At 42.1% G+C, this 23,454-nt stretch overlaps 1 protein-coding gene and 1 long non-coding RNA gene across 2 annotated transcripts; one reads left to right on the top strand and one right to left on the bottom strand.

Moving 5' to 3' along the window:
* Nucleotides 1-5,790: 5,790 nt before the first annotated feature.
* On the bottom strand, nt 5,791-10,390 carry LOC148503010 (uncharacterized). Its single transcript, XM_088449253.1, has 4 exons — nt 10,040-10,390; nt 6,530-6,582; nt 6,364-6,449; nt 5,791-6,170 (listed from the first exon to the last, which is right to left on the bottom strand). Exons 1-4 carry the CDS (start codon nt 10,139-10,141, stop codon nt 5,833-5,835), a joined length of 579 nt encoding a protein of 192 aa, XP_088305379.1. The 5' UTR covers nt 10,142-10,390; the 3' UTR covers nt 5,791-5,832.
* A 3,096-nt stretch (nt 10,391-13,486) lies between these two features.
* Nucleotides 13,487-19,788, top strand: LOC148503009 (uncharacterized). The gene is made up of 2 exons (XR_015869955.1): nt 13,487-13,935; nt 15,900-19,788. It is a non-coding gene; the product is annotated as an uncharacterized LOC148503009 (long non-coding RNA).
* Nucleotides 19,789-23,454: the final 3,666 nt, after the last annotated feature.

Raw genomic sequence — 23,454 nt, 5'->3', positions numbered from 1 at the left:
AAAAAATCCACCTCTCACGTGTGGAATTATTTCCACCCAAATCCAGTTTAGGACCTTAACCACCTAGGAACCTCCTCCTTGTTACGTCACTTGGAGCGCATTCATCAAATTCCAAAGTGTATCCCGCCAAGTTCTAAAACGAAAAACGTAACAATCAGTCCAGTGTCACCTACCTGCTCCCTCTCTGTGGGATCCGTGCCTTCGATCTCCACCACCAACACCTGCATCATCAACATCCTCATTCGTCATCGGAAGTAGTCCTGCTGCATCCAATATTATAAGCATGATTGACTCCTCTACTATCCATGATTTCTCAGAAGGATCCTTGATGACTACGCCTGTTGCTTCTGCTGCTGTTGCTGTGAGTGGATCTTCATCCCAGGAGGAAGACTACTTACTGTAATCAAACAATTAACTGTCAAAGAATCCTTTGCAAGGGCAAACAAGTATGACAGCAGTCACCCAGTTGCACAGCGGATTACTGATGCCATAACAGCTATGCTGGTATTAGATGTACGTCCAGTATCCGCTATTAATGCAGTGGGTTTTAGAGAGTTAATTGAGGTCCTGTGTCCCCGCTACCAGATCCCTTCTAGATTCCACTTCGCTAGAACAGCAATTCCCAGTCTGTACAAGGACATTAAAAAAATCCTTATTAATGTCCTCCGAAATGCTGTTATACCCACTGTCCACTTGACCACTGATATGTGGACAAGTGGGACAGGGCAAACTAAAGATTACATGACTGTGACAGCCCACTGGGTAGGTGTTTTTCCTACAACAGCAGCAGCATCTACCAGCTGATCCAGCTGATTCAGAGGCAGGCTACTCTTTGTATAACTGGTTTCACTAAGAGGCATACCGCTAAGAACCTCTTAGAAAAACTCAGGGAAATCATTGCAAAATGGCTTACCCCACTTGGACTCTCCTCAGGATTTGTGATTTCTGACAATGCCAGCAATATTGTGAGAGCATTACATCTGGGCGAATTCCAACATGTCCCATGTTTTGCTCACACAATTAATTTGGTGGTGCAACATTTTTAAAAAAAATGACAGGGGCATGCCCGAGATGCTCTTGGTGGCCCAGAAAATTTCAGAACATTTTAGACATTCGGCAACTGCTTGTCGAAGATTGCATGACTAGCAGATACTGTTGAATTTGCCCTGCCATCAGCTGAGCAAGAGGTAGTAACTAGGTGGAATTCTACCCTCTATATGCTTCAGCAGATAGAGGAGCATCAAAAGGCCATCCAGGGCTACAAAACGGCCTTACTCAAGAGCAGTGGATAATAAAATCCATTTTGCGCAAGGTTCTCAAACCCTTTGAACTTGCCACACGTGAAGTTAGTTCAGACACTGCCAGCTTGAGTCAGGTCATTCCCCTCATCAGACTTTTGCAAAAACAGCTGGAGAAACTGAAGGAGGAGATGAAACGGTTGATTCCACTAAGTATGTCTGACTGGTGGATCAAGCCCTTGATTCACTTTGCAAGGATCCATGGGTCGTCAATCTCTTGAAATCAGATCACTATATTTTGGCGACCATACTTGATCCTAGGTTTAAGTCATACCTTGTGTCTTTTTTCCAATGAACATAAATCTGAAAAGATGCAAAGAGCTGTTGGTAAAAAATTGGCAGCTGAAGCAGCACGTGACATGCCATCATCTCCTCCTTCAGTTTCTGCGGCTGCCAGGAAAAAACTAAATTTTCTCTACAGAATCCCTGCTGGTCATGCAGATCAGTCACCAAAAAATTACATCTGGTTGGGCCTGGGAGAACTTCCTACTAATAGTGACATGTCTACCGTGACTATAGAACAAAAACAGGCCCAAATTATGTGGTTTTACCTGTTTTTATCAGTTTTTGAAAAAACATCCAAAACCAAAACACGCAAGGGTGGTTTTGCAAAACCAGATCCAGATCAAAAACACGAAGGAGATACAGATCGGCGCACATCCCTAGTTTATAGCGAGTAGGCATCGGGCATTAGTCACCATAAACTGCATAGACTTGAAAGCCATTTTTGTCCCGTTTTGAAGGGTATCCATGCTTCAACACAGGTGGCTAAAAAGATTTTCTCAGTCAAATAGGAGTAAAACAGATGGAATGTAACATGGATATCCTTAAAACATGTACTGTAATGGTGGAGTTTGTGGAACTTTGACTTGGAGCCTTTAGGAAGACTTGAGCCTTTACTATATCAGTATGTCCTGCTAATGCTTTCCCTTTTGTCTCTTTTTTCACATTTCTACATTTGAGAGCCTGGTGGATAAAGTAAACGTGCCGGGAGGGTCCAGCCTGCGCTAAGCCTGCAAGAAGCATCTGAGCCTGGCATAGAGCTGTCTGGGCAGGTAACAGCTGGTAAGTACCATGGGAGTTGTGTTTTTTTTATTTGTTTTTCCTGGCCTTCTCTCTACTGTTATTTTTTTTTCAATATTGCTTTTTATTTAAAGTATATAGAAAAAAGAAAGGGGGGGGGAATTAGGTACACGCCAAGATTACATCCAATACAGTGGAATACAACATGTCTGCATTCAGATTTGAGATCAAATACAAACTAAAACATGCAATAATAGACGTAAAGATTCAAAGGAATTCGTATACGTATATAAACTTGTGAATGGGCTAGAAAACACAGAAATGTATTTTTTTTTTTTTTTATTATTTTTCCCATTTTTAATGACTTTTTGACAACCAATACTCGTTCCAGCCAAACCATGGAATATGAGGGTTGGAAGCCTAGGATGAATACGGGACTCTTCTAGCCCATAATGGGATTGTACGCTTCTTTCAACAGCTTCCCTAGCAGGAATAGTAGAGGTGCACCAATAGTGGGGTAGAAGAATTTTGGTGAAGATGAGGATATGGTCCATTATGTATGTGTCATTAATCGCAGTAGCTCCGTCTGATATACAGTACTTCATGAGGTAGTCTCCTGGAATGGTTTTCCAACAGTCTTGAAGAAGTTCCCAGAGGTGCTGAGCACTTGTTGGCTGCTTTTCCTTCACTCTGCGGTCCAACTCATCCCAAACCAGCTCAATTGGGTTTAGGTCGGGTGATTGTGGAGGCCAGGTCATCTCACGCAGCACTCCATCACTCTTCTTCTTGGTGAAGTAGCCCTTACATAGCCTGGAGGTGTGTTTGGGGTCATTGTCTTGTTGAAAAATGTATGATGGTCCCAGTAAGCGCAAACCAGATGGGATGGCATGGCACTGCAGAATGCTGTGGTAGCCATGCTGATTAAGTGTGACTTGAATTTTGAATAAATCACCAACAGTGTCACCAGCAAAGCACCCCCACACCATCACACCTCCTCCTCCATGCTTCACAGTGGGAACCACACATGCAGAAACCATCCACTCACCTTCTTTGCGCCTCACAAAGACACGGCAGTTGGAACCAAAAATCTCAAATCTGGACTCATCAGACCAAAGTACAGATTTCCACTGGTCTAATGTCCATTCCTTGTGTTTCTTGGCCCAAACAATTCTCTTCTTCTTCTTGTTCATCCTCACTAATGGCTTCTTCGCAGCAATATGACCATGAAGGCCTGATTCACGCAGTCTCCTCTGAGATTTGATGTTGATGTTGAGATTTGTCTGCTACTTGAACTCTGTGAAGACTTTTTGTGGTCTCTAATCTGAGGTGCTGTTAAGTAGTGGTTTCTGAGTCTGGTAACTCTAATGAACTTATCCTCTGCAGCAGAGGTACTCTTGGTCTTCCAATCCTGGGGCGGTCCTCATGACAGCCAATTTCATCATAGCGTTTGATGGTTTTTGTAACTGTACTTGAGGATACATTCAAACTTCTTGACATTTTCCCTATCTACTGACCTTCATGTCTTAATGTAATGATGGACTGTTGTTTCAATTTACTGAGTTGAGTGGTTGGTGCCATAGTATGGACTACAACAGTAGTCAAATAGTGGTGTCCACTGTGTACTAACCCTACCTCTGCATAACACAACTGATGGTCTCAAACACATTAAGAAGGCAAGTAATTCCACAGATTGACTCTTGACAAGGCACACCTGTTAATTCAAAACCATTCCAGGAGACTACCTCATGAAGCTGATCGAGAGAATGTCAAGAGTGTGCAAAGCTGTCATCCAAGCAAAAGGGGGCTACTTTGAGGAATCTAAAATACAAAACATATTTTGATTTGTTTAACACTTTTTTGTTTACAACATAATTCCATATGTGTTCTTTAATAGTTTTGATGTCTTCAGTATTAATCTGCTATGTTGAAAATAATTTAAATAAACAAAAACCATTGATTGAAAAGGTGTGTCCAAACTTTTGACTGGTACTGTATGAGACATAGCTAAGATTGGGCATGGGGTGACAGGGGAATGTAAGGTCATTGAAATGAGGGAGAAAACCGATTTCCACAAAGTGGAAATCTTGGGGCAGGACCAAAAAATATGCAGTAAGGTCCCTACATGACCACAATCTCGCCAGCATAAATTAGAGGTAGATGGTTGGATGGTATTCATGAGGACAGGGGTTAAATATAATCTATGAAGCAGTTTATAGAAATGCTCCCTATGGGAAATGCATTTGGACAAGCAAAAACAAGTTTGAAATACTGTATGCCATTGTGCCACAGTGAGGGAATGAGAGAAGTCTCTCTCCCACTTTGAAAGTGAGGAGAAGTGAGCCGGAATCTGAGGATGGGTTAATAATGAGTACCACCAAGTTATACCGCCCTTAATACCCATTTTAAAAAGTTTTTCCCGAATATAATGGGGTAATACTGAAACCATGTGAGGAGTAGGTGTGTTGCTGGATATCCAATGCCATAGCTGAAGATATTTGTAGAAGTCTCTATGAGATATATGATATTGTGAGTGGAGTTGAGCAAATGAAGCCAAGGAGTTCTCTATCATAACATCACTTAAAAAAAGTATTCCCTGGGAAGCCCAAGCCTGGAAGGACAAGTCTGGAACTAACAACGCAATGCTCTTCAGAGATAGATCAATTAGTGGTAAGGATATGTCTTCTGATAAGGACACAAACTCTAACCAGCTAAAACCGACCATTCACTAAGTTGAGATAAGAGACTTGCTAATTGGTAGCAGTGCAGGTCCAGATAAGAAAGACCTCCTTCAGATTTAGGGAGTGACATTGTGCGTCTGGCTAGCCTAGGTTTCTTACCTTTCCAGACATATTTGCCAAAGACAATATAAGGAATACACTGCGCTCTGGTATTTATATTGGAACATAGGAATAACACATCTGTGCAATAAAACACAATTTAATGTCTTAGAAAATAATATAAAGGAAATAATATCACACACATAAAAAATGTACATATATAAAAACACAGTAGTCACATATAATCAGCTAATAATATAGGAAACATAAAGGTGAATACAAATATAAGGAGTTGATCAGGCTCCAATATTAGTATCTCAATCCCCTGTTGTGCAAAAATATATTTAGGCTCTGTACCAGAAGCAGTGTCGGATAATGCAGCTAAGAAACCTATTTTAGGTGTGCTTAGCAATGGGTATAATAACGAAGGCAATGACACAGCCTGGCTAAATGGTAGCTCTTCCCATCAATAAATGAACATGAATAATTGGAGCCTGTTAAAGTAATAAGCCCAGCACATATGATAAAGTCCCAGGCAATAAAGGATATCTCAAACAAAGATGTGAAATGCTGAGCATACAATCCACAAATTAATCTATATTTTTGATTCCTTTAAATGTGTTGGAGGACACACAATGAATATCTGGGAACTTAGATGTAGTAAGAGCCAGAGGTATACCTGTGGATGATTCTGCACAGTCCCTGGGTGGTCAGGACACTCGACCTTGTATGGCTCAGTGTGGTTCAGCAAAGCAGGCCAGAGTACTGGCATCTGGCAGGGCTGGATGTGCTGCAGCGCACCGTGACTTTGGGGTCATTGTCAGTCTCCGTCTGTGTGCTGACATCCGCTGGGACCTCTGACTAGCGGTATAATGGTACTGGCTCCCGTACTGTGATACCACAGTATGAACTGTGAACAGGGATCCGGTGTGCACCCGCAGTCTCTCAGATGGCAAGTCCCGCCTCTGGCTCAGCCGCGGCTCAGCAATAAGAGCAAGTCTCGTGAAAGGAGGATGTAAAACGGCTATGTCAGTCAGCCGCAGAAATCTTGATTGGGGAGCAGCTCCAGTAGCTATTTAAGAGAACAGAAATTAACTTATTTAATAGACAGTTGGGAACTATAATGGGGATAGTTCTAACTAAATACAGTATTTTAGGCAGAACTACCATTTTGAGGGCCGCTATATGACCCATCCAAGATACCTCTTGTAACATCCAATCAGACAACATAAGCAAAATCTTATTCAGTAAGGGGAAATACTTACAGGGAATCAGGGATGTCATTTTAGGGGTAATCTGAGTTCCCAGATATTTTAGGCTCCTGTCCTGCCATGAGTATGAGTATGCAGCACTAAGGGAATGAAGAAGATCTGGAGTGAAGTTGACAGGGAGAGCTTCAGTTTTAGAGGAATTCAACTTATAATAGGATACCTTGGAGAATTCTTCCAAAACGATATGGAGGTAGGGTAAAGAGGAGGAGGGATCTGTAATGAATAAAAGGACAACGTCGGCAAATAAGCAGAGATTTTAGAACAAATTGTTTCCAACAGTGGTTCAATTGCCAAAGCAAATATTAGCAGGGATAAGGGGCACCCCTGACGGGTACCATTAGTTATCTGGAATATAAGGGAAAGAAGGCCGTTTATAAACACTCTAGCCATAGGACCAGAATAGAGGGCTGATATAGAGGTCAGGGCTCTGCCTGTGATCCCAAATTTACAGAGAGCAGAATGTAGATATCCCAAGTGGAGGCTATCAAATGCCTTCTCTGCATCCAATGATAGATAATAACAAAAGAGGGGCTTCCATAGCAGAGAAGGCATCGATAACATTAATATCTCTCCTGGTATTATCAGGGGACTGTCTGCCCTGAACGAATCCTACCTGATCTTCATGTATAAGGGAGGGCAGGAGAAGGTTAGGCCTATTAGCAATAAGCTTAGCGTATATTTTAACGTCCATGTTGAGTAAAGCTATGAGTCAGTAATTAGCTATTGAAGTGGAGTATTTGCCAGGCTTAGGAAAGGCTACAATCCTAGCCTCTAACATTTCTTTCGGGAAAACACCAGAGGCAGAAGCTTCAATAAAAGCTTGGGCCAGAAGAGGGGCCAGAAGGTCCGAAAAACATTTATAGAATTTATTTATATAGCCGTCCGGGCCCAGAGCTTTATCTGAAGGAAGTGCTTTAATAGCTGCCACAATCTCCTCAACCAACCACGTACTGCTGAGGGACTGCATTTAGAGAGGACAAATGGATATCATCCAGGAACTTATTAATATCATGCATAGTCAGTTGAGGGACCGAGGCATCATCTGCTAGATTGTATAGTTGAGAATAAAAATTGGCAAATGCATTAGCAATTTCCATTGTGTCCGAGATTTTAATGCCATGTGAATTAGTAATCAATCTAATCAGGGCTCTAACCACATTCCCTCTAAAGGTGCCTATCCACTAGAAGACAGGCAAAAGGCTGCATGACTACGACATTGTAATCGTGCATTCGTTTGTCAGTCTGGGATGTGCCTACACTGAACGAGCGGTCATTCAGTGTAGGCACAAACAATCATCTGCAAACATGCTGAACCTGACGTTATCGCGTGCATGTTTGCACGATGATAGATGTCTTAAAGACCAATTTGTTAAACAATCTGCAAATGATTTTCAAACGATTATCGAACTATTATTGAACGATATTGTTATTGTTTAATCGATCATTTTAATCGTTTAGTGGATAGACACCTTAAGTTTCCTAGCTAGCATTCTGCCTGCCCTATCTCCCTGCACATATAATTTTTGCTTTAATTTAGCAAGGGGTTTATGCACCTCTCTTAGAATCAGTACATTCCATTCCTCCCTAACTTTAAGGAGGGCTCGAAATAGGATAGTATTAGAAGGGGATGCCTTATGTCTAGCTTCTAAGTCAGCAAATTGTATTTCTAACTCCATCTGGCGCTGCAAGGCATCTCTTCATAGTCGAGCTGCCATCTGAATAGCTGTCCCACGGACCACCGCTTTCATGGCACACCAGACAGTGAACACTAAAGTATCACCTGCTGGGTTAGTCTCAAGGTACAGGGACAGGGACTGGGAAATAGCTTGTTTGGCATCTTGATCATTAAGGAGATAATCACCCATACGCAAGGACCTGGGGGAGTGTGTAGGGAGGAAATATTCCATTGCAAGCTGAGGGCTGAGTGATCTGGCCACATTAATGGCAGGGCAGAGGCTCTTTTAATCTGTTGAAGGGTCCATTTGTCGGAAAGAGCTAAATCTATTCGCGAATATGAGAGATGAACATGGGAGTAAAAAGTGTAACCTCTTACCGAGGGGTTTTTAGCTCTCCATACATCATATAAATCATACTCTAGAAAAATGAGTCAAAACGCCTGTGAATGGTCATGAGGGGGACATATCCGATGGGTAGTTTTGGGTGTGAATTTATCCATAGCAGGATCAAGGACCATGTTAAAGTCACCCAAGATAAGAGGGAGGCCCATACAATGGGAATAGAAAACATTACAGAAACATCTGGTAAAAGCAGTCTGTTTTGTATTAGGGGTGTATACCGTAGCAATGGTCACAGGGGTATCTTACAATTTACCTATAAGGATAAGATAGCAACCTTCTTGATCTGTCACTTGCTTGTCAAGAATAAACTTACAAGAGGCGGCAAGGAGTATAGCTACGCCCGCTTTCTTGCTAGGGCCATTGGGCATAGAACAAAATGGGAATCTATGATCAGAATATTGGGGGGGAAAGAGCAGAGGAAATGCGTCACTTGTAAAGCTACAATATGTGCCTTAGTTTTGGAAAAGTATTGCAGTGCTAATTTTCTTTTATTAGGGGAATGTAAACCCTTCACATTTATGAAATTACATTAACCATTTGTAATTAAGACGAGTTAATAGCTGGTAGCATACAGACATCTTAAATATAAAAATGAACCTTAGGTGTTGGAGACGGAAAAAAATACAATACCAGAGATATGTACCCAGAAGAAAAAGCAAAAAAAGGGTTAAAAAAAAGACAATTAAAGAGGTGTCAATAGAGGAGTATACAGGACAAAAAAAGAGAAAGAAAAGAAGAAAACAATAAGAATCCCAAAAGGAGCAACATGCATGCATGCAATAAGAAGGTTTGAAGGCTTATGTGATCCAAAGTGCATCCACCTTGTCAGCGTGCAACTCATATGTTGGCTCGTGGTTCTGCTCCTTGCCGTACTGTTCTGAGGAAGCCGCTGAAGGATTGAAAGAGGCGGAGAAATGCATTAGCAAACTATCTTTATCAGTGTGGTGAGCAATACAAGCCGGGAAAAGGAGTTACTTTGTATATATATCCAATAATATCACTGCAACATTATAACTTATGATCGCGGCATAGGAGGTGACACGCAGGAATAGACGGACATCTGCTGCCTGCTGAGTGAGGTGAGGTGGATTTACCACTATTGATAAACACCCCAAGCACTGAGGTCAAGAAGCCGCTAGAAACTGCAAGGAGCAGATCTGCGAGCCAACATATGAGTTGCACGCTGACAAGGTGGATGCACTTTGGATCACGTAAGCCTTCAAACTAAATCAAGAGAAGGACACAGGTTATAACCTTCTTATTGCATGCATGCATGTTGCTCCTTTTCTCCACTATTGGAATATAATCACCATTCACCATACCGATATCTCCAAAAAACATATGGGGTATAATCTTTTTTCTGTGTAATATGGAATCACAATAAGTAACAAGTAAACAGGAAGGGGTGATGCCATATTGGAGGTTTGTAACTTATGTAACAAAACCTAGCTGTGCCATGTTCTCCCTTTACAAAGCCTATATTAAAGCAAATTTTTTAAATTGATCTTACATTTCAATACAATGTATTGTATCAAAGCAGACATAAATTTCAAGTTCATTTTCAATTGTTATTTGTTTTCATCAATACATACCAGAGTGTCACACAGAAATTCTCCAACTTTACGTTTTCCCATGCTACGCATAATAGTCTTCCAAACAGGCAATTTGCACTTTTTGCGAATTATTAACTCCATATTCTCTTCTCTGTTCAAGATCTTATCAAGTTCAAGATGTTTTCAATCTGTTCAAGATGTTACCAAGTTCAAGATGTTTTCAATCTGTTCAAGATGTAACCAAGTTCAAGATGTTTTCAATCTGTTCAAGATGCTATCAATTTGTTCAAGATGCTATCAATCTGTTCAATATGTTTTCAATCTGTTCAAGATTTTTTCAATCTGTTTCTTGATGTTTTCAATCTGTTCAAGATGCTATCAATTTGTTCATGATGCTATCAATCTGTTCAATATGTTTTCAATCTGTTCAAGATTTTTTTAATCTGTTTCTTGATGCTTTCAATCTGTTTAAGATGTTTTCAATCTGCTAAAGATGTTTTTAATCTGTTCAAGATGTTTTCAATCTGTTTCTTGATGCTTTCAATTTATTCAAGATGCTATCAATTTGTTGAAGAAGCTATCAATCTGATCAAGATATTATCAATCGGTTCAATATGTTTTCAATCTGTTCAAGATTTTATCAATGTGTTCAAGATGTTTTTATTAATCTGTTCATGATGTTTTCAATCTGCACACAATGTTTTCAATCTGCTTAAGATGTTTTCAGTCTTCTTAAGATGTTTCCAATCTGTTTAAGATGTTTTCAATCTGTTCAAGATGTTTTCAATCTGTTCAAGATGTTTTCAATCTGTTTCTTGATCCTTTCAATTTATTCAAGATGCAATCAATTTGTTCAAGATGCTATCTGTTCAAGATGCTATCAATCTGTTCAGGATGTTTTCAATCTGTTCAGGATGTTTTCAAACTGTTCAGGATGTTTTCAAACTGTTCAGGATGTTTTCAAACTGTTCAAGATGTTTTCAATCTGTTCAAGATGTTTTCAATCTGTTTCTTGATCCTTTCAATTTATTCAAGATGCAATCAATTTGTTCAAGATGCTATCTGTTCAAGATATTATCAATCTGTTCAAGATGTTTTCAATTTGTTCAAGATGTTTTCAATCCATTCAAAATGGTATCAATCTGTTCAAGATGCTATCAATCTGTTCAAGATGTTTTCAATCTGTTCAAGATGTTATCAATCACTGTGTGCTTGTCATCATGCAGTACCGGCTGATAGTGAAATATAGCCTATAGAAAAAGACAAGCATGAGTTACCCATATAATGCCACTTTCAGAGGAGGAAATGATTGTTCTTAATTATGTCTCCTATAGAGATTATAGGCATGTTAGGGCATTTTAGAGTAGAACATATCTTCCATTAATAACGATTCAACTATTGCTTAAATAATAACTATATATAGGAACTGTTTTTTGTCAATGTAAGGTCATAGATGACAAGTAATCTCAGCACCACAACTACATTTACTGGTGCCCGGTGCAGGCAATGCCCCCTCCACATGACATGAGGGATACCCTGCTAGGCAAATTCAGGGACTATGGGTGAGCAGCGGGGCCGTCCAGAGCTTTGCGCTGGTGCACTGCTTGCACACCCCTAGTTATGGCCCTGGGTAGTCTGAATGCCTTTTCTTTGGAAGTACTGTTAAAATTCACACCACACACATTAATAGGAGTCTTAATTACACTCAGGATGTCTGAAAGGGACCAGACTGCTGTTTGAATGCCCCTTCTCCCTCATTTTAGGAGACCGCTAGATATCCTCACATCATCTATATGTAGACACATGGGGCCCAAACATCAGAAATAAGAATGATTCACTGGTTCTACCAAGTTAACACTAGAAAATCCCTGTGGTAGTAGCGTGGAATAAAAATGCTGCAGGACACAGGCACCAACAGGTGCATAATAATATGTTGCTGATTCTGTCACCTTTTCCTGCAATGAGCTCCAAGAAACAGTTTGCATAACGGACAATTCCAATATCCATCCATTTTGAAAATGAATCCCACTCCCCTCCATCTGAATAGTGGGTGGAGGAAGAAAGAAGGTAACCAGTGAAGGCAGGAAGAAAGTAAGAGGGGGGGAAAGGTGAACAAAGGAAGAAAGAAAGAGGGTGGGAGACCAGTGAATGCAGGACGAAAGGACGGTGGGATCCAGTGAACGCAGGGAGAAAGGAAGGGGGATCAGTGAATGCAGAAAGAAAGGAAGGGGGATCCAATGAATCTAGGAAGAATGGAAGGGGGGGATCCAGTGAACACAAAAAGAAAGGAAAGGGGGGATCCAGTGAATGTAAAAAGAGAGGAAGGGGGGGAACCAGTGTACACAAAAAGAGAGGAAGGGGGGGAACCAGTGAGCGCAGGGAGGAAGGGGGGAACCAGTGAATGCAGGAAGGTTGGAACCAGGGAGAAAGGGGTGAACCAGTGAATGCAGGGAGGAAGGGGGAACCAGTGAATGCAGGGAGGAAGGTGGGGAACCAGTGAATGCATGGAGGAAGGTAGGGAACCAGTGAATGCAGGGAGGAAAGTGGAGAACCAGTGAACGCAGGGAGGAAGGGGGAACCAGTAAACACAGGGAGGAAGGAGGAACCAGTGAATGCAGGGAGGAAGGTAAGGGAACAGTGAATGCAGGGAGGAAGGTAGGGGACCAGTAAACACAGGGAGGAAGGAGGAACCAGTGAATGCAGGGAGAAAGGTAGGGGACCAGTGAATGCATGGAGGAAGGTGGAGAAATAGTGAATGCAGGGAGGAAGGTGGAGAACAAGTGAATGCAGGGAGGAAGGTAGGGGACCAGTGAATGAATGGAGGAAGGTAGGGGACCAGTGAATGCAGGGAGGAAGGTGGAGAACCAGTGAATGCAGGGAGGAAGGTAGGGGACCAGTGAATGCATGGAGGAAGGGGGGAACCAGTGAACGCAGGGAGGAAGGTGGAGAACAAGTGAATACAGGGAGGAAGGTAGGGGACCAGTGAATGCATGGAGGAAGGTAGGGAACCAGTGAATGCAGGGAGGATAGTGGACAACCAGTGAACGCAGGGAGGAAGGTGGAGAACCAGTGAACGCAGGGAGGAAGGTGGGTGTTAGCGTGGAATGCTTAATTAGATTATTAAATGCTCTATCTATGTGTATGTCTCTTTAAGAGTGATTTTAAGAGTTACATAAGTTTGAAGTTTCAGAAAAACATGTTATTCACCATACAGTCTGGAGTAGAGAAGATAAAGTACTATCAGGGGTGGAGACCCTTGGACAGTCTGAAGATAAAAGATGTTGACCAAGATGGCAGGCGAAGAACACAACAAGAATATGCATCATAATGTCTTATGTTTATCTTATCTATATGTCCAGCCAGAATTGGGGGGCACAAACAAGTTGTTTGTGCACATGCATAAAGCGGACTCATGGTGACTAACCTTCTCAGATCCCTATAAATAAAGCCAGCACTCGTACTGTTCACCAGAACGGTCTACGCAGTGCTATGATGTGAAACTACATCGTTGTCTGTGTCTGATTTGTTCTCCAACCATGGTTGTCTGTAACGTAAGCTACTGCTGATTCCAGATACATCGAAGGAAGTAGTATAGCTCTCAAAACTACGCTCACAACTGGTGCATTGGCTGGGAATCCTCAACATCTGGAAACCACTGACAGATCATCTCCTGGGATGCCGAGAACGAACTGAAATCCAAATCCGCAGTGAGTAAGTGAAAGCTATGCATTTGCATCTTCTTACTCTATTCGGTTCCTCCTTGGGTTCTCTAGGAGCGTTCAGTGGGTCCGGATAAGCAGGTATTCCAAAAAGAACCCAATGTGTTTGGAATCTACTGTTTTATGAGTGTGTGTACGCTTAAACTGTCTTTTTTCCTGCTCACTATCACGTTTCCTCATCCAGTATCCTTATCTGTGCAGGGCAGACGGAGTTTTGTAAGTAACTAAAGATTAAAAGTGCCAATTTTTGGCATTTTTCCAGTATAACCTCTCATATTGCACATATTACAATTTGAAATCTTTAATTAGACATATTTCTAAGCATTGTAATAGCACCAACTTGCGGTATTTACAGAAGTAAAGTAAAACGTAATGCATTAGAGATCTTTACAAGTCTAATTAAATGGCATAACAGAAATACAGTGAAATAACTAGGATTGTTACAAGGGACATAAAGAAATGTGTGCATGTTGTAGTGAACATTTTAAAGTTGTGATTGGGAATATTTTTATGAGGAAATGGTGAGCGGGATGGTTAGAGGTAACTTGTAGGAAGTGTACATGCAATGTTTTGATGTTTATGTTTGTAAATAAGAACTGCTAGAGAATATAGTTTAAGTATTAATAAATTAAAAGGAAACAATTGACATTAATGCTTGTTAAATGTTATGTAGGCATTAGGAATTGCAGTATTGATTAAATGTTTTTGTTTAAATTTCATTGCACCAACTGTACATATTGCTGGGTAAAGCTAGCCAGAACAGATCCAGCAGCATCCAGTGGGTTGCTTAGATAAAAGCAAGTGGGGAGTGGTCGCACCGGGTGGGCTGCCTTGGCTCCGGGCTAAGTATCCGGACGAGAGGCGCCTCATGCATTGCTGATCAATATCCCACAGCTGCAACCAAAAGGGTGGCGACGCCCGATGGCTTGCCTCTGTTGATTTGTCCAGGATCGGTGGTCGGGATGGAAGGGTTGGCGGCACCCATGGGGCTGCCTTGGCTCCGGGCTAAGTATCCGGACGAGAGGCGCCTCATTTTTGCTGACCTGATTCGATCCCTACACCGGTGGTCTGTCAAAATTATCCGGACCAGAGGCACCTCATGGGTCGCAGAGCTCCCTGTGTGTGTCCGTGGCAAACCCCAAAGGGGGGGGAGACACGGGCAGTGGGAAAGTCAGAGTAGAGAGTGGACTCCAAAGGGACTTCGAGCCCATGACAAGGGATGTCAGTTACGAGTAGACTGGCCCCGATTATAATGTGTCAGATTTTGATCAGGGGTGCTAGTTGTTAATACCATCAGATATGTATGCTCCATATACCCCTTCACCACAATGCATTTATACCACCAGCAAGACACCCAGATGTACAGCGATACATGCGTTACATAGAATTCCCCCCAACATGATTGTGCGCAAAGTCAGTGAGGGGAGGTAAGATACAGTTTACGCAATAGGAAATTGAGAACCACAAGAAAGGATACTTAGAACAAGCATTATACACAATTAAAAGTAATAGTTGTTTTAAACAACGTAAACAGTAATTAACAAAGGTTAAATGTATATTTATCTGGCAGTGCTTTATATGTATAAGAAGGTACCTTTTAGTTTAGATGCAATTGCATAATGTTGAATAATCCTGCGAGCAAGTGGTAGTCTGTCTCCTTCATATGCTGCTAAAGAAATTGGGAAATTGACTATAAGAAGCGGCTAGCAGAAAGAGAGGGGGGGAGTGACTCAGTCACGTCAACTACCAAGCTGTTGATATAAGATAAGAAATTATTAAAAGTTCTTGTGGCCGTGCACATCATATTTAATATGTGAATGCATGACCACAAATAAGGAAGGTATGTCACTTTTTGCATTCTTTTATAGATAGCACAGATAATGCGGGTTTATGATAGGAATGCAGAAGAAGAAAAAATGTTTTCGTTATAGAAAATGTAAAGTACGTACAGGATTAATGTTTTATTAAAGAATGGTCGACCAAAAAGAAAGTAAACGTTTATAAAGTTAATGGTCAAGGTTTAAAAATATTAGAAATTTTTGAGCAGAAAGAAATTTATTTAGGATATATTGTACAGATGATAGCTATGGTTTGTTTAGCTGTGTGCTGCTAAAGGATGTTTCAGATGATTGCAAAGTCACGTTATGAGTTATAGCTTAGAAGCTCATTGTATTTTTTAGGACTTTTGAATTGATCATCTGATATATAGAGATAACAGGTACATCTGACAATATCAGAAAGAAAGAAATTGCAACCAGAGCTAATGGCAGGGTCAGAGAAAGCTCTAGCTGATATGACAGCAATAAGCACGGGCACACCAGAACCACCATCAGATGAAGTGCCTCCAATTGTCCTACCCAAGACCAATGTGTTGTTGACGAAGCAGGACACTTGGAAGGAATTCAAGAGCAACACAGACCCTGGGCATTGTCCGGTATGCAAGATATAGTGGCTTTGTTCACGCCAGACCCCTGTAACAAGAATAACGGATAGAGGCGACGAACGACATAGAAACCACAATTGATACAGAAGCTAGAACAGCAAAGCAAAAATGGAATCTCGCTCCAGCAGACCTAACATCGAGCAAAACTTAAAGCAATACCGTGACCAGTCTACACAAACTCCTGAAGATTTCCTCATGACAGATCCAATTATTGAGCAAGGTCAAGAGGAAAGCATAAGGCAGTATTATAATCGATCTGCACAAGCACATAAAGTTGAAGGCTTTCGCAGGACAGACCCACAACATAGAAGAATATTTAAGACTCGATTCCTGAATGGGTTATCTGAAGTATACCGACAACAACTATATTTGATGAGACCAGAAGCAGGAATAATGGAAGTTCCCTCTGTACTTCAGGCATTGGAATACATAGAAGACAGAGAGCGAGAGAAAAATAACAGACAGAAAGAAAAGACCGCAGCACAGAAAATAACAGTGCATGTGGTACAAGATGGAAAGAACTTACTTACTAAAGCCACCAAGAAGGGGATTCATTTCACTAGTGAGCAAATAAAGAGGCTGAAATTATGTTTTTTCTGCAAACAAAAGGGTCACATGAAAAATGAATGTGACAAATACAAAAAATGGCAGAAGAAGCAAAATAATACCCAAGAATAAGATGTAGGCACTCCCTAGTACCTCACACTTTATACTACTGACCAATTCATCAAGACAAGAATGAAGCAAAGAGAAATGAAGCAGTTACTTTACCCACTGGTCAGCAGTGTGAATGTTTAATGAAGAGCGGAGCAAAGTGAACTAGCCTATGATGAAGAGGAGGTACCAAACAATCTATTATCCAATAAAGTTTAACAGTGACTGGACTTGAAGGAAGTGAAGTCAACTTACAAGAAAGTAAGCCTGTACTAATGAAGATAGGATCTGAGCAACTACAGGTACCAATTAAGTTTTTGATTTCACCTAAATGTCCAAGTTAACCTACTGGGAGCAGATTTATTATCCAAGTTAAAAGCATGTATCAAGTACACTCCGGACGGAGTGGTACTAACTTCAGGCCGCACAAAAGAACAGAACGAACAGTTGACCACAGCTGTACATTATTCTCAGCAGAGAACCCCACAAGCTACAGTATTAGGGGAATGAAAGTCTAAAGTAAGATATGCTACAAAAGAAAAGACAATGTGGGGTTTCTAGCAGTACAGCTTGTCCAAACTTACCCTGAAGCCAAATACTCTCCCAGTACCAATGCTCCTGGGTTTTCGGCTTAGCTTAATTTGCATGAAGAAAATGAACCATGCAGGTTGGGCTGAGTTGTGAACTCGGGAGTATTTCTAGTAAAACTAAAGAAATTGAATTCAAGAACTTATACAGTAATTGGTCAAGAACGAACCAAGCACCTGTCCGCTGCAAGATTAACCAGGTATGAAGTAGCTTCGTTAAGCACATCCCATGTAACCATCTTAAGATGCACAAGTTCTCAATCCAGTAACTCACCTTCCTATCAATGATTCATAAGAGGGGAAATGAGCCTGTGAAATAATCCCTCAAGTAGGAAAAAGTACAGATGAAGTTGAATCATGGGATAAGGAAGAAGGTACTGAGATTACAGATGAAGACAGATCATGTAATAAGGAGGAAGAAGTTGTCAGAAGTTGTCAGTAAAGGTAGTAAACAAAATATACATACTTTTTTCCCTCATCATGATTGTTTAGCTCATATGTAAGTTAAAGTCCGGGCTCTTCATCATGTAATGGACACTCCTTTACAGAATCCTGAATGTAGATGGCTCCAGATACTATGTTAATGGGAGCATACACAGAGGATATACAGACACTTCAAATACATACATCTTAATTTTCACAGCACTACCTCCATAGTGCTCAGCACAAGAAGAAGAATGGTGTGCACTCAAGGAAGCTGGAATCTTGGCAGAAGGACAAACAGCCAAATTATGTTGCAGCAGTGGATGGCACCAGAATTCAATGCAGCAGCATGCGGGATGTATGAAATATGTAATCAAGGACAGAAAGTAAAGATTTTACAGAAACAGACTCCAAGGCCACTCTAACCTCTTCAGAAGCTACAGAAAGATTACCTACAGCTATTTAAGAGAGGGCCTTGCACATCAGTATAAAAAGTAATAGGATCAGGTAGGCCCTGATTACAATGTCTACCAACAGTTTTGTTCTCTATTAGAACAACCTCTATAAAGACACATAAGCTTTGATACAGTACCTAAGACAGGGTGTTACTTCCCTCAGCAGTTAGCATAACTATGAAGATTTAACTGCCTATGTACAAGCAATGTGTAAAGCTTTAACTAACCTCCATTGTCAAGTATTCTCTTCCCTTCCAGATCCAGACTCTGATGACAGTACTCATTTATTAAGTCCAGGGGACTGGATCTATTTCAAAAGACATGTGAGAATGGTGCTTGAACCTCGATACGATGGTCCATTCCATGTGCTACTGACCACACCTACTGCAGTAAAGCTGGAAGGAAGAGACAGTTGGGTTCACAGCATCGCACCGTAAGAAGTGAACAATGGAGATAGAGTGATCAAGCAACTTACTACACAACTAAAGAAGATGAGCAGAAGCACTCTTGCTTGAGTGAAATAATTGAAGATCAAGAATTCTGAATTAACCCTCGACACAAAAAGGTATAGTCCTCCTGCATTATACTCAGTGTTTGCTCCAGGTACCAATCTTGGGGGCCGCGACCTGTTCACTTGGTGCAGCAAAGCCCATATCCCGCTTGGAGGGGTCACTGGTGAATACCATCAGGTGGACTAGACTCCGCGCCCCAGGAGAGGTCTCGTTAACACCTGGGAGTTACATATGAGGGGGGCCTATACTCTAAACCCCAATGTCCAGATACCTGGTTCCTCGATCTTTCCTCCTGGCATGATTGACCTTCAAGCAACAGTAAGAATAGTTCCTATGATAAACACCAATGATACGTGCTGAATGATATTTGCTCTATCTATATGTGGTCCTTAGGATAACATATGGATAACATAGGCACTATAAGGTCATATGTTGGTTATCGTAGTTAACTGATAGTTAGGAAACAAGAGTCATAAAGGCCAAAGAAAGATGAGGAACAACAAGAACATCAAGAGGCTCCAGAAGGAGTTACTAAAGAAACATGGACATTTCTACTGAAAGATAGATCATTTGATAATAAGAGGGGAATGTTAGCGTGGAATGCTTAATTAGATTAGTAAATGCTCTATCTATGTGTATGTCATTTTAAGAGTTACATAAGTTTGAAGTATCAGAAAAACATGTTATTCACCATACAGTCTAGAGTAGAGAAGATAAAGTACAATCAGGGGTGGAGACCGTTGGACCGTGTGAAGATAACAAGATAGAAGATGTTGACCAAGGTGGCAGGCGAAGAACACAACAAGAATATGCATCATAATGTCTTATGTTTATCTTATCTATATGTCCAGCCAGTATTGGGGGGCACAAACAAGTTGTTTGTGCACATGCATAAAGCTGACTCATGGTGACTAACCTTTTCAGACCCCTATAAATAAAGCCAGCACTCGTACTGTTCCCCAGAACCGTCTACGCAGTGCTATGATGTGAAACTACATCGTTTGTGTCTGATTTGTTCTCCAACCATGGTTGTCTGTCTGCTTGCTTTGTCTTGTAACGTAAGCTACTGCTGATTCCAGATACATCGAAGGAAGTAGTATAGCTCTCAAAACTATTCTCACATGGGGAACCAGTGAACGCAGGGAGAGGGAGGAAGGGGGCAACCAGTGAATGCAAGGAGGAAGGGAGAGGAGGACCAGTGAATGCAGGGAGGAAGGAGGGGAACCAGTGAATGCAGGGAGGAAGGGGGAGGAGGACCAGTGAATGCAGGGAGAAGGTTGGGACCAGTGAACACAGAAAAAAAGGAAGGGGAGGCCAATAAATGTGTGACAGGGGGTGCAGTGGATGAAGGAAGGATGGGGGACCAATGGATGAAGAAAAAAGGAAGACCAGGGGGGCAGTGAATAAAGGATGAGGGGATTAGTGGATGTAGCAAGGAAGGGGTAATAGATACTAGAGACTCGCTGTCAGCTCACAGGGCCCGATTCAGACCCAGTCACTAAGCTGCATTCACACGCAGCTGTCAGGGGCCGGGCATGCAAATCCCGCTATCGCACGGCATGGCTTAAGGACACCCTATATGTCTTAGTGTGCGGTGGTTGTGCAATCGCAAGCCAGTCTAATGCCGCCCCCTTTCCCTTCGCAGCACACGTCATCTCCAGGAACTGTAGTAAAACATCGAGAACCATCGGAGGCATACTCAGTGCTTGTGGTAGACCCTACCCTACCTCGAGCACAGCGAGTGCTGCAGTAAAAAAAACAGCCAGGTGACATGTACAATGACGGTGTCATGACCGGCAATTGGGATACCTCTATTGAGGTAGAGAACTGGGGGGATTAGGATAAAGATGAATGAATGACGGGAGGGACAGTAACTAGGTCTCCTAGTTGTGGCCAAACCCAGGTTTGGCTAGACCTGCCCAGAGGCACGGAGTCTAACTCACTTGGTGGTTTTCTCCAGTGACCCCTCCAATGGGATTTGGTTTTCGCCACAGAGTATTTTGCGGCCCTCTGGACAGGTACCTGGGAATGGCAGAAGACCAAAACAAACACTAAAACTACGAGGACTGGAAACACTAGGGATACCGGAAATAAAGAACACTAAAAGAGAACTGAAAAGATATGGCACTTGAAACACTAGGAGGAGATAATCCAGAGACAGACTTGTACTGAGATTCGGGTAGCGAGTACACAGATGTAGGCTTGGGACGCACTGGAGGTGCGGACACGGACTTGCACAGAGACATTGGTATTTGACTTCACAGCTAAAAGAGTTAACACAGAAGGTGCATACACACACAACGATTTTTTGAACGATTATCGTTAAACGATATCGTTTAACTATAATCGTTTGAAAAATCGTTCACTTTCTGAGTCAAACGATGAACGATTATTGTTCATGCGCGTTCACGTTTGTAGTTTGTAGTTCAGTCAGACTTGTCAACTCAACGATTTTCATTAAGTTAATATGCAAAAATCGTTTGTAGTTCATAAAAATCGTTCATTACATTTAAATGAACATAGTAAATGAACAACTTTAGTAAACGATTTTAGTTCATTTTTTCAAGGTAGAAAATCGTTTACTAAAATCGTTCATTAACTCAATCGTTGTGTGTGTATGCATCTAGACAGTTTAGCTTGGAGTCTGAACAACACATAGAATTTCAGCATGAAGGGAGAAACTTGGAAGTCTTTCAATCAGCTACACAGGTGAAACAGGTAACACAGAAAGTTCAGCTGGGGATCTGAATAGCACACAGGAGAAAGTATAGCTGGAAGTCACTGAAACACTGGAGACATGAAGTACTGAAGGTTTTTGAAAGAACAGCAGGGTTCTATCATACAGCAATGTTAAACTGCAGTTTCCTGTTCCTGGTAGGGGTGAGCGGGTTCGGATTTCTGAAATCCGAACCCCCCCGAGCCCCCCCGATCCGAGGCCGATCCGAGTCAGACTCGACTTTTCCCGCCTGACTCGGATCTGAAATCGAGGCAAAACGTCATCATCCCGCCTTCCGAGTCTCGCGGGTTTTGGATCCTATATAAGGTACCTGCGTCGGCGCCATTTTCTCACTCGGCTGTGGACAGTGAAGAGGGAGGGTGGGAGTTAGGGCTGGCTGGGCTGTGTAGTGTAGTGTAGTGCAGAGTAGTGTTGTGCTGTGCTGTGCTGCGCTGTGCTGCTGTTGTCCACTACTTCAAAGTCCATAGGGGCTGGCTGTGTTGTGCTGTGCTGCTGTTGTTAATAGGGGCTGTGTCCACTACTTCAAAGTCCATAGGGGCTGGCTGGACTGTGTTGTGCAGTCAGTTCTCCATAGGGGCTGTGTCCACTCCAAAGTCCTGTGCAGTGTCCCAGTCCTAAAGGGGTGCTATAGTGTTGTCCAGGGGGTGCTCTGTCCATCAGGGGTGCTCCCCCCAAGTGCTAAAAAAATTATATTTTTTGTGTGTTTGTGAATTGTGTGCGCAGTAGCCGCACGTGCATCAACAAAGTAGTGCCAAGCGTGCGCCTGTGTCATAAGTAAAGGGCCGGCTGGCTTGACCGTTAAAGGGTGCTGTAACCCCCAAAGTACACTCCAGTCCAAACCAAAAAAAAATATATTTTCTGTGTTTGTGAATTGTGTGCGCAGTAGCCGCACGTGCATCAACAAAGTAGTGCCAAGCGTGCGCCTGTGTCATAAGTAAAGGGCCGGCTGGCTTGACCGTTAAAGGGTGCTGTAACCCGCAAAGTACACTCCAGTCCAAACAAAAAAAATATATATTTTCTGTGTTTGTGAATTGTGTGCGCAGTAGCCGCACATGCATCAACAAAGTAGTGCCAAGCGTGCGCCTGTGTCATAAGTAAAGGGCCGGCTGGCTTGACCGTTAAAGGGTGCTGTAACCCCCAAAGTACACTCCAGTCCAAACCAAAAAAAAAAATATTTTCTGTGTGTGTGAATTGTGTGCACTGTGGCTGCACGTGCATCAACAAAGGAGCAGCGCCAAGCGTGCGCCTGTGTCCCATAAGTAAAGAGCCGGCTGGCTCATTTCTTAAAGGGTGGTGTAACCCACAAAGTGCACTACTCTCCAGCAAAAATAAAAAATATTTTCTGTGTTTGTGTGCGCCTTAGCCGCACGTATATATCAATATAACATAAATGGAGGACCAAACTTTCTCCGATAAAAATAAAATAGGGAAAGATCAAGAACCACTTCCTCCTAGTGCTGTTGCTGCTGCTGGGAGTTGTTCATCATCCCAGAGAGGAAGTAGGAACACCACTACTTTTACTAAACAATTGACCCTCCAACAGTCCCTAGCGATGAGGATGAAGTACGACAGCAGTCATTCTGAAGCAAAACGTATAACTGAGGTCTTGACTGCTATGTCGGTGTTAGACGTGCGTCCGGTATCCGCCATTAGTGCAGTGGGATTTAGACAATTGATGGAGGTAGTGTGTCCCCGGTTCCAAATCCTGTCTAGATTCCACCTGCATCCTCAAAGCAGCAGCGACAAGCGTGCGTCTGTCTGTTAAAGGGTGGTGTAACCCTCAAAGTGCGCTCCACAAACAATAAAAATATTCTTCTTTTTTTTCTGTCTTTGTGAAATGTGTGGGCTGTAGCCGCACGTGCATCCTTAAAGCAGCAGCGACAAGTGTGCGTCTGTCTGTTAAAGGATTACATCGGTGACAGCA

The sequence above is a fragment of the Taudactylus pleione genome, unplaced genomic scaffold, assembly GCF_031769625.1.
Source record: "Taudactylus pleione unplaced genomic scaffold, aTauple2 ptg000479l, whole genome shotgun sequence".
Lineage (NCBI taxonomy): Eukaryota > Metazoa > Chordata > Amphibia > Anura > Myobatrachidae > Taudactylus > Taudactylus pleione.
The sequence above is the reverse complement of the archived record's forward strand: the minus strand, read 5'-3'. Positions and strand labels throughout refer to the sequence as shown.